This window comes from Papilio machaon, chromosome Z, assembly GCF_912999745.1.
Source record: "Papilio machaon chromosome Z, ilPapMach1.1, whole genome shotgun sequence".
NCBI lineage: Eukaryota > Metazoa > Arthropoda > Insecta > Lepidoptera > Papilionidae > Papilio > Papilio machaon.
Window position 1 is genome coordinate 583,078 of NC_060016.1, and position 15,480 is coordinate 598,557.

Consider the following 15,480-nt stretch of genomic DNA (forward strand, 5'->3'; position numbering starts at 1 on the left):
GACTAATGTGGAATGACAACTTAATAAACTGCTATATAACACAACTATTTATCAATTGTATTTGTCACAATTTTTTTATTATAAGGTGACAAACCAGCTACCTGAATACGTTTTGTTTGATTGTAAGATTTGTTTATAAATAATTTCGCTTAGCTTCGACGACTTTTGACATATAAAAGTTCGAGAACTCTTTTAATATCTCCCTCGTGCGATGTCGAGTTTGAATTGCTTTGTGGAATAAAACGGTGCCTAGAATTAATAACAGAGCTTAAAGTTTACCAATTAATTCTATATAATAGGAGAAGTTCTTACAGATAATAAATGATTACAGGATAAAGTATCAGGACAGGATATCAAAGAATGAGCTATTATGGCGATATTATAAAAACAGGACGAACAGAAGCAATTTATCCGATAGTCAAATATTTTACTCTAACTAAAATATCAAACTTAGAAATAACTAGATACGGTCGCACAATTTTATTTGCTTCTATAAAAATTTCATAAAAGTATAGTGGAGTAAAAACTTATTTATAACTTTCAAGTGAATACTTTATCGAACGAAGGCTTAACAACCGAAGGTAACACTTAGTTTATCATAAAAATGTTGTAGCATTTTTATTCTTTCCATAACCGAAATCTTTACATAAAGTATTTTGTGCTTGTAGTTTCCTGTTTACTTATCAAAGTAATTGAAACAAACCTAACGAAATAAAATCGAAGCGATTGCTTTATATTTTCGATTTTTTGTCCGATTGACAGGAAAGTTTCACCGTTTCTTCGTGAGTATTGGCTATATATTTGTACATCGATTGAAAGCTTGAAACAGTCCGTGTATGCCAGCGCTAAACAGTTTAACAGATTTTGTAATATTTGGTATACCTACTTTGATTCGTATTCCTTTTTCTGTAAAATTCCTTTTTTATAAATCTTTAACCCATGATTTTACTATGGACACAAAACTAATATTAAAGACAAATCAAACCGACGACAAACGTTTATTCCCTTGAGAAATATAATGAGAGATACGAGTATAACGCTTTACTTAAGATGGCTCGAAATACTTTTTTTATAATTAACACACATGCTTCGTAAAAATGTTCAATTTATACATGTAACATAGAACATTGGATTTGATCGGTTACGTAAAGAGCTTGGACGTTCAGCTGATTTTATTGGGGAATTTCAACACAAAGCGTCAAAGTGACACGAAATAAATTCTAGCCGATCAGTCGACATTTTTCGCAAGCCTGAATTGCGAACGACAGAGAATGGATTACTCTTCCAAAGTTAAATTATTTGTTGGCCTAAATTTTTAAGGTTCAGTTAACTTTGTCTGTAGCAAAATATTCTAATAAAATACTCTATAATACAAAAGATATGTTGCTTCTGTTATAAATATGCAAAGGATTGTTACCGTTGGCTAGGTTATTATTTACTTTCCATAGTAAGCTTCGATGAATGTGTAAAACGCAATTATTTTCTACATATCATATTGGTTCCATAAGATTGATGAATTATTTTAATTTCATCTTAAAATATTAAATTAAATATTATATTAATAATAATATTTTAAGGTATTAATATTTTACAAGTATTATGTATGTCTTACAATCGTTAGCTTTACCTGTTTTCAATATATGTTTGCGAATCTCGTAAATCATCACTGACAATTACTAAACGCACTATTAAATCATACCTCAACTTCGACTACACTATAAGGTGTTGAAACTTGATTATAATAAAGCCTTGAAGTTACTAATTTAAAGGAAAACTATTACTTAAAAAAAAAATATCTTTTTTTTACAATTTAGTGACAATATGTCTCATATTGCATACAATGTTATGGATAATCAGGGTCAATATTGTTTATATAATTAAGACACTAGTTCTCATACAAGTGATCTGAAATTCACGGTTACTTTAATAAAGTACAAAATACATTGTTATAGACATAGAGCAGCAATATTTGTAAAAAATAATCATATTTACTTTATTATTTTATTTAAAACTAGCTTTTTCCCGCGACTCCGTCCGCGCAGAATAAAAAAAAAAGAAAAGAAAACGGGGTAAAAATTATCCTATGTCCTATTCCTGGTTCTAAGCTACCTGCCCACCAATTTTCAGTCAAATCGATTCAGCCGTTCTTGAGTTATAAATGGTGTAACTAACACAACTTTGTTTTATATATATAGATTACAGTTTAGATGGATGGATGGATGTTTGTTTGAATGTATCTCCAGTACGGCTCAATAGATCTTGATGAAATTCAGCACAGATTAAATATAGTATAGAAGAATGCATAGACTAATTATTAAGTTTTTTTTTAATTCCGCGAGGACGAAGTCGCTATTTTAAATAAGTGTGCAAGACGTCTTAAAAGTTTGGAAATCAAATAGGATATAACAATCAGTTCTCATTTCTTAATTAAAATATCTAAGTAATTAACAGACCTGTTAATTTAAATGTACTCGTAAGTTGGCGTCGCTTTAGCGAAATTCAAACAGGATTAAAGTTGTGGAAGTACTGTGAAGGGTCGCAGGCGAGCTCGGCTTGCTCGGGTAATTAAGTTAGCACTCCGGCGACAGACGGTCCGGGCACCGTTGCAACTGCAATTGTATGTCCACGTCGACACCCTCGCCTCCCGAAACCAGTTGTCTTTAACGACTCAGCGAACGCTATTAACTATTGTCAATCTCTGCTTTAATATCCGATCTATTCATTCTACATAATTCTTCGACGTACACACGTAAAGTTGTTTTGTTTTTTCTCAATGTCTCGATTAAAGATTTCATTCTCACATTATCAGTATTACATAAAAATATATACAGTATTTGTTATCCAAAAAAGCTCGCTTCGCGAAATCAAATTACAGGAATGTTAAGCGAGAAATAAAATAATGGCCGTCTTTTTGTAAAAATTTATATAATTAATTGGTAATGTATATGTCAAAATGTAATGTAAAATTTTACATAAATCTAATTTAGACTTTAAGACAGCGGAAGGCTTACGTTCAAAATAATAACCACGAATAACCAATACAAGGGTGCAAGGCAGCCCAACATTTTGTAATTTGATGTATTTAATGACACCACAGTGTCATAGATAGGTAAGTAAGTCACTTACCATCAAGCGAACGTCCCCCTCTTCGCTTGGTCATAACACCATCGTAATTGTATCCTGTAAAATTACAATTTAATTGTAATTTATTATATTTTTATTAAATTAAATTAAGTTACAAATCATTTATTAATTTTTTCAACAAAATCAATTTCTTGTATAACCTATAACAGACGAATGGTTGTTGAAAAAATGTCTACTTATTCAACTGTTAAATTAATAATTCTACGATGTTTCCTAACACTTCGTAACATATTCATTACAGAATACTAAAGCACACATCTTGCCTAACGCTTTCATCATTTCGTTTTATAGGATTCACTTTTATGTCTATATTAATTGTACGAGTGAAATACTCCTGAAAGACATAAAATCATAATTAATTCAATAAAGCTGGTAAATAATTTCTAAACTCAGACACAACAGGGAGATAAACATAATCGTATTAAGCGCTCCGTAGTACGCTCTCTAGTGTTATATTCGCCGAGCTGATTATTACCCTTGTTGGCTTCTCACTAGGCGCCTGTGTTGGCCATTGTACTCTAAGCTGATGCAGATTTGCATATTACTTCATAAATAAACTATAGTAACTACTAAGATTCACACTGACAAATATACTAAACATTTTCTATGTTTCTGAACTACCGAAACTCCTGTACAAAGATATACTGTTGTCTTATTTTTTCCAAAGAGATTTCATATAACAAGTTTTACAGCCAAAAACAAGTTTTAAATTCGTTTTTCTTTTGCAAAGCACTGGCTATTAGTTTAGTGTTCAGTGGAGTTAGTTTTAAAGTTAAATTAAACATGTTAGAAATGTTAAAGTAAAAATCAAAATGTAAAAGGGCAAGAAAGACTCATTTAGCTCAGAGTAATGGTTAAGAGGTAATTAAAGTTTACATTATATGACGTCACTAAAGACACGAACCACATCGCTTGTTTGATCCGAACTCCAATCAAAATTTGATAGCAACTTTAATAATGTTTATTAGAAGCGCTGTTCGTAAACCAAGACATTCGGTCCTCAACCTTTGTATCAGTAAAGACTAAATATCTTCGTACAAGTGAGTGTGACAACCCGAAGGTAGATTGGGAACTAATAATCAAGTCATAGTGAACAATATCATATATGTGACCACTACTACTGAAATTGAAACTACTTTACGAATTCACATTTTAATATTCATCAACATTCGGTGAAAATAATGAATATTTTTAAACCTAAAAAATTCTGTAGACACAAACATGTTTATTTGTTTTACCTTATAATTCATGTTAATCCTGGTCAAAATACGATCTATTGATACAGTCAAAGATAATATATCATGTTAAAAAATCTCTATTCTTCTTTAACGTAACTAAAGTACGTAAAGATAGCAATCGCTGTCATATCTTATCTATTATATTCACAAACACGGTAAGGGCCGTATCTATAGGTATAGTATGAACGGTGCAAAAATTTTTAACCTGATTTATTTGTTAGCGTAAGTTTACATTGCTGAAACGGCTTTAAATAATCGCCTTTCAAGTCTTTTCCTATTTTTTTATTTGATTAGTTTATGTAGAAATAAAACAATGTTTGCACCTTATGTAGCTTAATGTAGCAATCAAATTATCCTGGCAATATCAATTAAAAACTTGGATTACCACAATAACAGCCATAAACATGAAGAACTTTTCCTGAATCCATTTAACAAATTCATTCTTTACATTTTACTGTCTTTGATATTAAAAAAAAAAAAAACTTTCAACATTTCTTACATAAAACATTATTATATTTTTTCAAACATTTGATTTAAATAGGAACGGATGTCAGATATTTTTCGCAACGCCCTTGAAACTGTTGATTCGTCGAGTCTATGAACATTGTAAGCTTACGAGTACCAAGGATTTCCACTGATGAAACAACGAAATAAAAACATATTGTTATCGCCATTTTTACAAACAGAATGAACGGGATAGAAATATGTTTTACATGTGTCGCGGCAGTAGAACCCTATACTTGTGAATACAAACAACCAAATATATAGAGTGTAGTTTTCCGACAGTTTTAGTTTGTTCATAAAAAATAATACAAGTGTGCTGTCTGTTAAATCCCTTGTGGGTGATCTTTTGTATTTTTTTTGCGTACCAATAATAAGCGAAACCTCCTTGAATATAAGAAAGGAATACTGTAGATTGCCAAGTACAATAAAAGGGTTCTTCGGGGAATAAGAGGGTGGCTGGAGTGAACATCCCACCCACATGCAAACACACGCTTGTCTTGTAGATGCCATAAAGTAATTGCCTTCTACAAACTAACTCAACCTTACTAAAGTTCATGTAAACGTAGTATAGACAATTCAAAAAGAGTTATTTTTGAAAACAAACTTCCTACGACTCTCTTAATTTTGACGATCAATGGCAATACAAGAAACTCAAATACAAGTGTGGTAAAGGTAGCGTCTTAACAAAAAGTTGACAAATTCCATATAGCAATTATGGCAGATAAATATGTTTTCCCGATGAAATTAAATGAAAATGTTATATTTAACTTTTGAACGTGTTACGTAAATCTTAAGGCAATAATGTTTAGAGCTGCATTAATTTCCTGTCAGTAGTGACACAGGCACTATAAACCAGTTGCTATTAGCTCATTAAATCTTAACTGCTTATTCCAAATCGGACCGGCCTTCACTAGACAAACGGCTATGACTTGCTAACATCCCAAAATGCATCGGAACCTTTTAAACTTCGAATACAATTTTTATTTTGCTGCAAATCTTTAGAACTCACCAAATTGATTTATATAAAAAGAAAAATGGCTGACGGATTTATCAACTTACAGTCTAAACTTCTGGTAGTTTAAACTAATTCTACAGAGAGTTTTGTTTTCATTAATTAGGCGAACGTTATTCGCATCAGCAGCATTTCTTTTTTTGTCATAGGTCTATGCATGTGGAGTATTACATGGTAGAGTCCTTAAGACTTTAAAGAGTCACAAAGAAACATATTCATTTTGGACTTTTAATACAGCTTATATGAGAAACGATTGACAACAAGACAATTACCAAATACTACTCGCATGCATATATTATAGAGAATACTGTCTACTGAGAAAAAATATGTTATGAAGTCGTTGCAATAATAAAACCAGATATAAACTTTTTTAAAACACTGTCATAATTTGTGTTTACCCTCTCTAAAAGATAACCTCCATCTATCTACGTTATCAATGTCTCCGTTTTATCATACAGTTCCAAATTACTTCCTGATTGCAGCCTTCTAGACACTTCCTACAATAGATTGAAGCCTGTTATTTTTACAAAGTTTAAGTCGTAACGTTGAAGAAAAGAGAGAGATGTGAAAGGTTCGCACTAAAAGAAAATCCGTAATCTCTGCCTATATGTTTTATGAATGTGAACAAACAACATGTTATAGCGACAAAAAAATATTACGGTATAGGGCAGGGCACTCAGCTGTTATGATTCCTGGCGACCATTCTTCTCTTCTCTGGGAAAATAGTGATGAACTAAGCGGATTTATCTAACACCGAAAATATATACAAATATCTTCCCACCATAGACACGGTCGGGCAAACTGCAGAGAATTCATTTCAATCAAGAAAACAAGAAGAAATCGCAATGTCATTATAAACTTGTTACTCGCTTGTCGCAAAAAAAATAGGTATTGTGTTGTTTTTATAACTTTTTAACCGTGAGATTCAATTGCCGAACGACATGTACAAAAACATCATAAGGGACCGCTTTTACAAAGACTATCTTTTAGGATAACACATGTTTTTGTACTAATATGTCAACATTTGACAGCCACGGCGAAATACCAAGGGTACAGAATCAGGTGCTAAGTGAAGGACACGCGTAAACTGTGACCATTAGCGCCGCCGAAAGCCGGTCCATGCCGGTTGCCAATTTAGGCTAAACGTCTACTGCCGCACAATCAAGTCATATACTTCGTGAGCTAACTAAAGTGAAAACTGCACATGTATTTTGTGTTTAAATTTATTTTGTATACTGCATCATGGCATAAAAAAGGCTTCAATGAGTCACTTGATCGTCACATCATAGAACGTATATTTCTATGTGCGCATTACGTAAAAATTGTACATTTGAGGCAATGTTTGTTATGTGTTTCAAGTAGGAAATAAAACTTTACAGCAATATACAGAACTGATACCCATAACTTTACAACTATCAGATCCAGTACGTACGGCTACTCTAGAGACCGTACACGATGTGGACGCGAAAATTAGATGTTAGTGCATCGAAGCGGAAGCGAGTGAAATTGGAAAACCGTATCCAGCCGATGTTAAAGTTGCTGTAGCGCTGTCGGCACCGGCAGTATCGCAACCTTATATCAGATCTTTGATCTCTGCCTTTAACTTCCTACGCTTTGAAGACACTCTGTGAATGATTTTCAAAATTTCGATTTTATTATTTGTCATATATTTCTTGTATTGAATATTCAAATAAAATAAGTATGTAATTTAAAGGTTATAACTTTGAAAGGGAGAATCGTTGATTACTTCCCATCACATCAAAAAAGTTACCAAAATTTTCAGAAAACAGTAAATAGATTTTATTTGTTTTTAGTTTTAGCTATAGTTTATTCTTCTAACTTCAATATAATTTATTGTTATGCAATGCAACAAACCTGTCAAAAGTATTATTCTGTATATTGCTTTCGACAGTTCATATAATATTGAGATATTTCTTGGAAGTATTTAGTCGATGCAACGAGGTAATGACATTTGTGTGATATCTATTGTAGAGGACGTTTCAGTATCATTACAGTATCGGATACTAGGGGGCGTTTTAAACTGTCGGATGTAGTCCAGGATCTTACCGAGGTCGAGGGTCAATCAGGTAGTAGTACCGAACGTCAATTATTTAACGCAACGCTTTAATGTTAAGTTCACAAGGATAGAAGAGTGAGGTAGTACTGCTGTTGTTTGAACGCAGACTTAATGAGAAACCAGTACCAACAAAAAAATAAAACAGTACTGTTCCGTCCCACTATTCAGCCCTTGTATAATAATGGATTCAGTCAGCGCATCGCTTTATCGTGAAACAAATAATATGCGCGGTGCTTTATATAAAATAACTAGCTGCCGCCGGCGACTCCGTCCGCGCGCAGTTAAAAAAAAATGAAAAATAGATGTTTGCCGATTCTCAGACCTACTGAATATGCTCTCAAAATTTCATTAGAATCGGTCAAGCCGTTTCGGAGGAGTACGGTGACGAAAACTGTGACACGAGAATTTTATGTATTAGATAATTTAAAAACAGTTGAATTTATTCAGAACAACATTTACAAAAACATGTTTGCTCGAATTAAAAAAAAAATGTATCTAAAAGGATTTTCAAAGGTGCTATTTTTCCAAGCGCCATAAAATATTTAAATCGCAAAATAGAAACGTCGAGAATATCGTATTCTCAATTAGTCGTCTATCACGTCGCTAAGTGCTTTCATTGTTCTAACATCTCTCCCTATCCTCTCCCTTTCCCCTGGCTGGTTCATACAACATGCACAGTTTAATTATATGTACAGAACATTTTTAATACAGACATGGTACTACTTAAGTGCTTCGTTTATGCGTAGTTGTTTTCGAAAAATCAAGTTCAATACATAAAGACTACAGATTAGATGTATGTGTGTGTAGACTACAGTTATGTTTGACGTATTCTATTAGGATTCAATACAGACGCCTTTGATATGTCCCACAATTCCTAGATAGGAATAGCGTTTCTCTTATGAGTATTTTCTCTGTTGCAATATGGTATTGAATGACATTAAAAATAAAAAAGAAAGTCGGAAACAATTACGTGCAACTCTTCATCTTTCGTCTGGCTATTTCTTACCTGCAAAAAAAGAGAATATCATTTTTCCACGCTCTAAATAGACTACATATTTTAATAATGTCTATTGCAAACAATTTTTTAAATCTTTGTTTTTATTTAATTGATACTTTCTTAAGTCAATAATCGAGATAAAAACTATTCTATACTTGAATTACACATTTCGAAATACGCGATGGCAAGTAAAAGAAACTTTTCGTTTTGCTTTGTTTTAAATTTTCAAATTTCCTAAAAGTAATACTATCTATATAAAATTACTTTATTTAGTTTTCTCACGACTGAGTTGTTTAGAAATATCTCTCAGTGTTAGTAAAAGTTCAGATTACTTGTTATGGTAAATTGCTTTATCTTTGAAAAAGTTTCGGATTTTGTTAGCGCAAGTAAATGTAGTGTCACAACTAACTGGTAGGTGGCGTGCGTGCTCAGGGGATTCAGGTAACCGTTCTAGGTCATAGGTTCATTTAATTAAAGACTGAATAGCACGTTCACTTTTCTTGCTAGAGTACGCCTTCGTCTGTGGAGGTTTATTTTAAAATTCTGAGAAGAATAGATAAAGGACGAATTTCGCTGAAATTTTGTATAAATGTAGTACTTAGTCTGGAAGAGGACAAAGGCTACTAATTGAGTTTCTTTTAAATTATGCGGGGGCGAAATCGCGAGCAACAGCTTGTGTAGAAAAATAAAAAAAAACATAAAGGTATGTAAGTAAACATTTACAATTAAAACATTCAGACACGATTGAGTCTAATCTTATCCCGTAACAAGACAAAAGAGGGACAAATAGAGTCTATCAATGTGTTACAGGAATTAACATCGTTCGCGGAGCAAGACTGAACTACAGGGTACGGACGCGGGGTGGGTGGAGGGTGGTACGGGTTAACCGTCCAGTGCATTACGGTTAAAGTTGCCACACAGTCTGGAACTAATCAATCCTACATTCACTATGCACTGTTTAGTGTTTAAATATTATCTACTTCTTTACATATTTTTTTTAAATTCAAATTTCAGAAACAAAGGTTAAATCTGCAATTGAAAAGATTATCAATTTAAAAAAACAATGCAAGGAATGTAAAATTAATAGTTGAATATGGGTTGTGTTGAAGTAATTTCATCTGTACAATTGAATAAGCATATGAAGAAGCAATAGAAGAAAATTTAAATATACCACAAAACAATACGCAGAAGGAAAAAGTAGGTATGTTAAAACCTGTATTGTAATTGTTTTTGCAAATTATCTGTCGTTTATTTCTTACAAATACGAGTAAACACGCATCATGTGTATTATTTACTTAAATCGAAGTCTTTTAGTTCATATTGAATAATCTATTATTATGTATTTACGAAGATAGTGATAAATATCATCGTACGGAGGCATGTTTGTGGCATGTAAGGCGATGTTCCCTTTCCATTTATCCAACCATATTTGCCCTACACACGGCGTAAATTACCCATAGTTCATATATAACCGAGGTCGATCTAATAAATCGACTTTGCAAAGCTGTTCAACGGAAATAATCAAAAACTTCACTAGCATTGAATAAGTTCTTTGAACGATCTATTTTGTTTTCTTCATTTCATACCTTAACTTCATTTATAGTACAGTAAATTATTAACCGTTGGTTTCCGAGACCAAAACCTGTAAAAACATATCGTCATCCCTATCATCTTTAAGAAATCAGAAATGAAGGTATGTTTTATACAGGCATTGGTCTCGGAAACCCACGGTTATTGATCTATGTTTTGGTTTAAGCTAACGATGAAAGAGCTGTTTGCACAAGGGTTTTTTTAGCCGCTTACTTATCCTGCAGTTACTCTATTATTAAATAATACGCTCCAGAATGCATTACATTGAATATTAAAGTCCCAGACCGGGCAGCGCCGGTCTGGGATTTCAGATAAAACTACTTAAAGGATTTGTATGCGGTTTGCTTTTCTGAAATGTTTGTGATAACGCTATATACAAGTACCTTACAACTTACACCTAGTATGGTGTTTTAAAATATTTTGATATCATTATAAGGTTTCTTAAAAAATAGAATATGTCCAAACAGTCTAACAGTAGTAGACGCCAGCAACAATAACATATGTTGCACGAATGATCCACTTCTACCGTTGAAATACCAAGACCGAACAGAAGACAGGCGGGAAGTGGAAACAATCCACGTTTCGTCCGATGAGAGTGCGCGCCGAAGGCCTAGGAAAAGAGGGGAAGGTAAAGTGCATTTGACGAAGGAGGGGACGCATAGGAAGAGGGAAATATACTCTTTCTGTGCGTCGTATGCTTCTCCGTTGGTTGAAGGTATACATCTGCAATTGCGGATGTCTATGGGAAGCGGTCGCTTCACTATTTCGACGAAGTCAAGTGGGCGCTTGCTTGTTTGCCGCCTCGTTATATAAAAAGTATTACACATAGACACAAAAATATTAATTTAATCGATTGCTTTTATCGATTACTAATCTTTAGCTATAATATAATACATTAAAATATATCAACAAAGCTTTGACACAAACACACATACATTAAATTCAAAACTTATACAATTAATATTGCAAAATAAGTATTATCTACAGCACGATACTTATTATATTTTTATCAAATCACTGTTTTGCGTAAACAGGAAGTCATTTGTAATCTATAAAAAAAAAATATAAATAAGTAAATCATCCTTTGAATAAATGAAAACTTAAGTTTGATGTAGATAAATTGTCACCAGTCAAACAGAATACCGAATGATAAAATTAAGAAACACAAAAATACGGTCCCAGATTTTGAACTTGGGTAATTTAAGAAAATATAAACATGAACCATGTGTGGGCTACAATCGAGCAATACGCTACACAATACGTGTCATTTTATCGACAAGAGTTATGTCGTCTCGACGAGACACTTCAGTAACTTTAGCTATAAATACCCAAGGTGTGATATTAGACACGCTCCATCCCATGACTGATGACGGCTAAATATACTGCGCTCTGTCAACACCGGCTGACACTAATGACTGCCAGAACAACGGCACCGCGAAATATGCTCTCAAAGCAAATTAAACGTTTTGTACTATACTAAAATGAAGGGATACACGCAATAAAGGTGTGGCTTTAACAGAGTTATGGACATAATACATTATATGACCTGTACTAGTGCAGCTTTTATTGCAAGGTCTGATATGCTAACTTTACACGAAGGCAGAACAGTGAGACAGTGCTGTACGTGTAACACAGAGCACAGTCTTATCTATTCAGAGTGATCCTCTTTTTAAAATACTTCAAAAAGGATGAGGTTCTCTATTCGTCTGTATTTTTTTGTGTAGAGAGGTCATATCCCTTTGTAACCAACATTTAGGAAGTGTACCTAAAAACTGTTTGGAGCAATTCCAACAGCTAAGTTAATATACCGTTATAATTCAGTACTTCTCTAGTGTTGTAACACATTCTATTAATACCATATGGCATTTCACAACATATCGATTAAATCAATACCAATACCTCATCGTTTCTGTTGGAAAAAACAGATATCACTGTTACGGCAAAGCAAACCCACAGTAATTACATTTCATTTTTTATTCATTACCATTTCACAATCGAAAAAGTCGTAAAGGAATATCGGATGTTGTTTGTGACTTGACATGTGTAGAATACAGATTGAAAATTGAATATTTCTGTGTCTTAATATGTGTCTGATACTTAAGGGTAGCTATACACGACTTCATATGAGGAAATATCGCCGTCCAACCTGTTGTATCTTTCAGCAGCGATTGCAAAAAAAACTTGAAGCTTCCAATGCCAACTTGAAGCATTTCGTGTACAGCGGCCCTTATATAAAGATTCGATAAGTATCCAAGAGGGACGCCCTTAGTTGTATCTTATTTTTATTTGGTACGATAAATCAAATAAAGTGCGTCGGTATAAATTATAATAAATTTGGGTTCTTAGAGCAGCCAAGCACCATGCTTTCTAAAATTTCTTACCAGATTCTTACTGCTTTTAGTTTATATTTGAGTTAAATTTTAGTTCAATATGTCAAAACAGAACACAGTTAACGTTTAAATTTAACGGTCAAGATCCGTACCATTAATGAACTTTGCACATCTGACGGTGCCATTTCACCCGCTGATACCCTACTCTAGGCATCATATCGATGTTAACCGCACAAGGGTCTCTGCATCACAACACTAATGCATTCACAAAGGCAATGCACAAAGCCAAAATTGAAAGCGGTAAATATCATATCAGAGTAACCAATCGAATAGAAACGATAAGCTCTTCGGGCAAACCACAAAACGTGTGCGTCCAATCCAATTTACATGGCAAATGCTTTAATATTTACTAAATATTATAAGTATTAAATCAATGTTGGAGCAGAATAGTTCGTTAGATTTTAATTAAAGTTCAATAAGTATTTGCTTTTTTAATAAATCACAGTATTATATTAATTTTGGAATTTGCTAAACTAATTAACCACAGATATCAAATATTGTTTTAGTAAATATTAATTTACAAAAACATAATTAAAACGAAAGTAAATCTCAAAGTATTCGAAAATTTTAAGTAAAATAACTGTCTAGAATTGATAGTAATTGAATTCGGCAAGCTGATCTTAATTAAATCTTGCTGTGGTCGCTAGTAAAATAGCGTCGAGGTACGATGCGATTTGTTGCGGACTCGTAAGTCGGGATAATAGCACATTGTTTGTGAACGACGAAAAGCATAGTATCGCTTCTGTTAGTTTCACACGTGGACAGAACAATAAGCCAGTTCAGTACAGTCATATAAGACATCAAAATAATATGAACAACAAAGACTTGAAAAACATATTTAAAAATCATTATCTTAAATGCTAAGTCTCATAATATTATTAACCGTATCTGCACCCTGTATATATGGTATGAGTATGAGACGGCTCACAAAGTAGTGTAAAAAATCTAAACTTACCTTTAATTACCAAAGGTTGTGACAAACCCGCAATGGGTTCATGGAAATTTTTAATGTAATGTTGTATATTGTAGTTTGTTTAATATAAATAAAAAAATCTGTTGTTTGAGGACGAGGCAGAACAATTTCGTTTTGATAGTAACTGTGTATTAGGGTGATTCAAAAAAAAATTTTAATTTTTTTTTTTAACCGATACCCTCTCAAATGTTTCTATTTGATATAAAAAAAATTTTCACCAAACCCGAGCCCTATAGCTTAACTCTAAGGGGTCGCTACTGTTTTTTTATTTTCCCATTTAATTAACATGGGAAAAATCGTTTTTTGTTTTAAATTGAATTTACACATAATTAACGCAATTTTTTATAAAAAACAATTTTATATTCTTAAAGTAGAGTCTTCGAGCTTTCCAAAACTCTATTACAAAGTACAATTATCTTTACATAAAGACTAATTACAGCTATTTAAAAATCACTAAATTTCGAAATTTGAAAAATGCTTGGAATTATTTTAAACAACACTTGTTAATGCAGAATAATTCAAATTAATAGCATATCAGAAAGGCGTATTTATCTTAACTGCTACATTGTACTCTAATTATCATTAATAAAAAACTATTAACTAGAATGAACATGTTCAATTTTTTATTTAGATTATTAATATAAAAAATATGTGACAAAATTATATTCCATGATTACTTGTAATCATACACTTAATTCATTTATCTTATTGATATCATGTGTGCTGCAACTTACACTACGTACTAAAAACCATTTTCGAAATTTGTAATATATAAGAATTCAATGCTTACTAATAGTTTAAGTAAAAATTTTGAGGATTGTGCAAAAAAAAAAAAAAATTCCAAGCATTTTTCAAATTTCGAAATTTAGTGATTTTTAAATAGCTGTAATTAGTCTTTATGTAAAGATAATTGTACTTTGTAATAGAGTTTTGGAAAGCTCGAAGACTCTACTTTAAGAATATAAAATCGTTTTTTATAAAAAATTGCGTTAATTATGTGTAAATTCAATTTAAAACAAAAAACGATTTTTCCCATGTTAATTAAATGGGAAAATAAAAAAACAGTAGCGACCCCTTAGAGTTGAGCTATAGGGCTCGGGTTTGGTGAGATTTTTTTTTATATCAAATAAAAACATTTGAGAGGGTATCGGTTAAAAAAAAAAAAAAAAAATTTTTTTTGAATCACCCTACTGTGTATACTAGCAAATTACTGTCTCACTATTCAACCCACGTGTGAAAAAGGTGTAGTAAATATACCAGATGTAATTACCAAAAGACACTACTCTCAAAGAATAAAAAAACTTGAGAGGTGTCAAGGGACACCCGGATGGAACGAAGTTCCTTTCTATTAATTAGTGAAGGAACCAATGTTTATTCTATGAATAAAAAACTTAAGTCTTCACAAGAAGTACATTTTATTTCTATGAATTTTCGTTATATATTGTCACGTCGTTGCCATGGTGAAGTAGCGCTCATTCGTCGTTAACATACTTACTATAGCAAAAAGTGTCGTGACAACTTTTCGTAAGAATTTTTTCCGTCTAGCCCCCTTTCA

General features: G+C 32.5%; 1 protein-coding gene across 8 annotated transcripts in view; it reads right to left on the reverse strand.

Annotated features, from left to right (window-relative positions):
- The window catches only part of LOC106715931 (thyrotroph embryonic factor), a 132,835-nt gene that overhangs the window by 90,126 nt on the left and 27,229 nt on the right, over positions 1-15,480 (reverse strand). For 6 of the 8 annotated variants that reach the window (XM_014509330.2, XM_014509324.2, XM_014509328.2 and 3 more), the window contains exon 2: positions 3,127-3,180. The exons of the other annotated variants lie outside the window; for them this stretch is intronic. In XM_014509330.2, the coding sequence (XP_014364816.1) occupies positions 3,127-3,180 (54 nt within the window). The remainder of the gene's footprint in view (positions 1-3,126; positions 3,181-15,480) is intronic. 8 annotated transcript variants of the gene reach the window in all.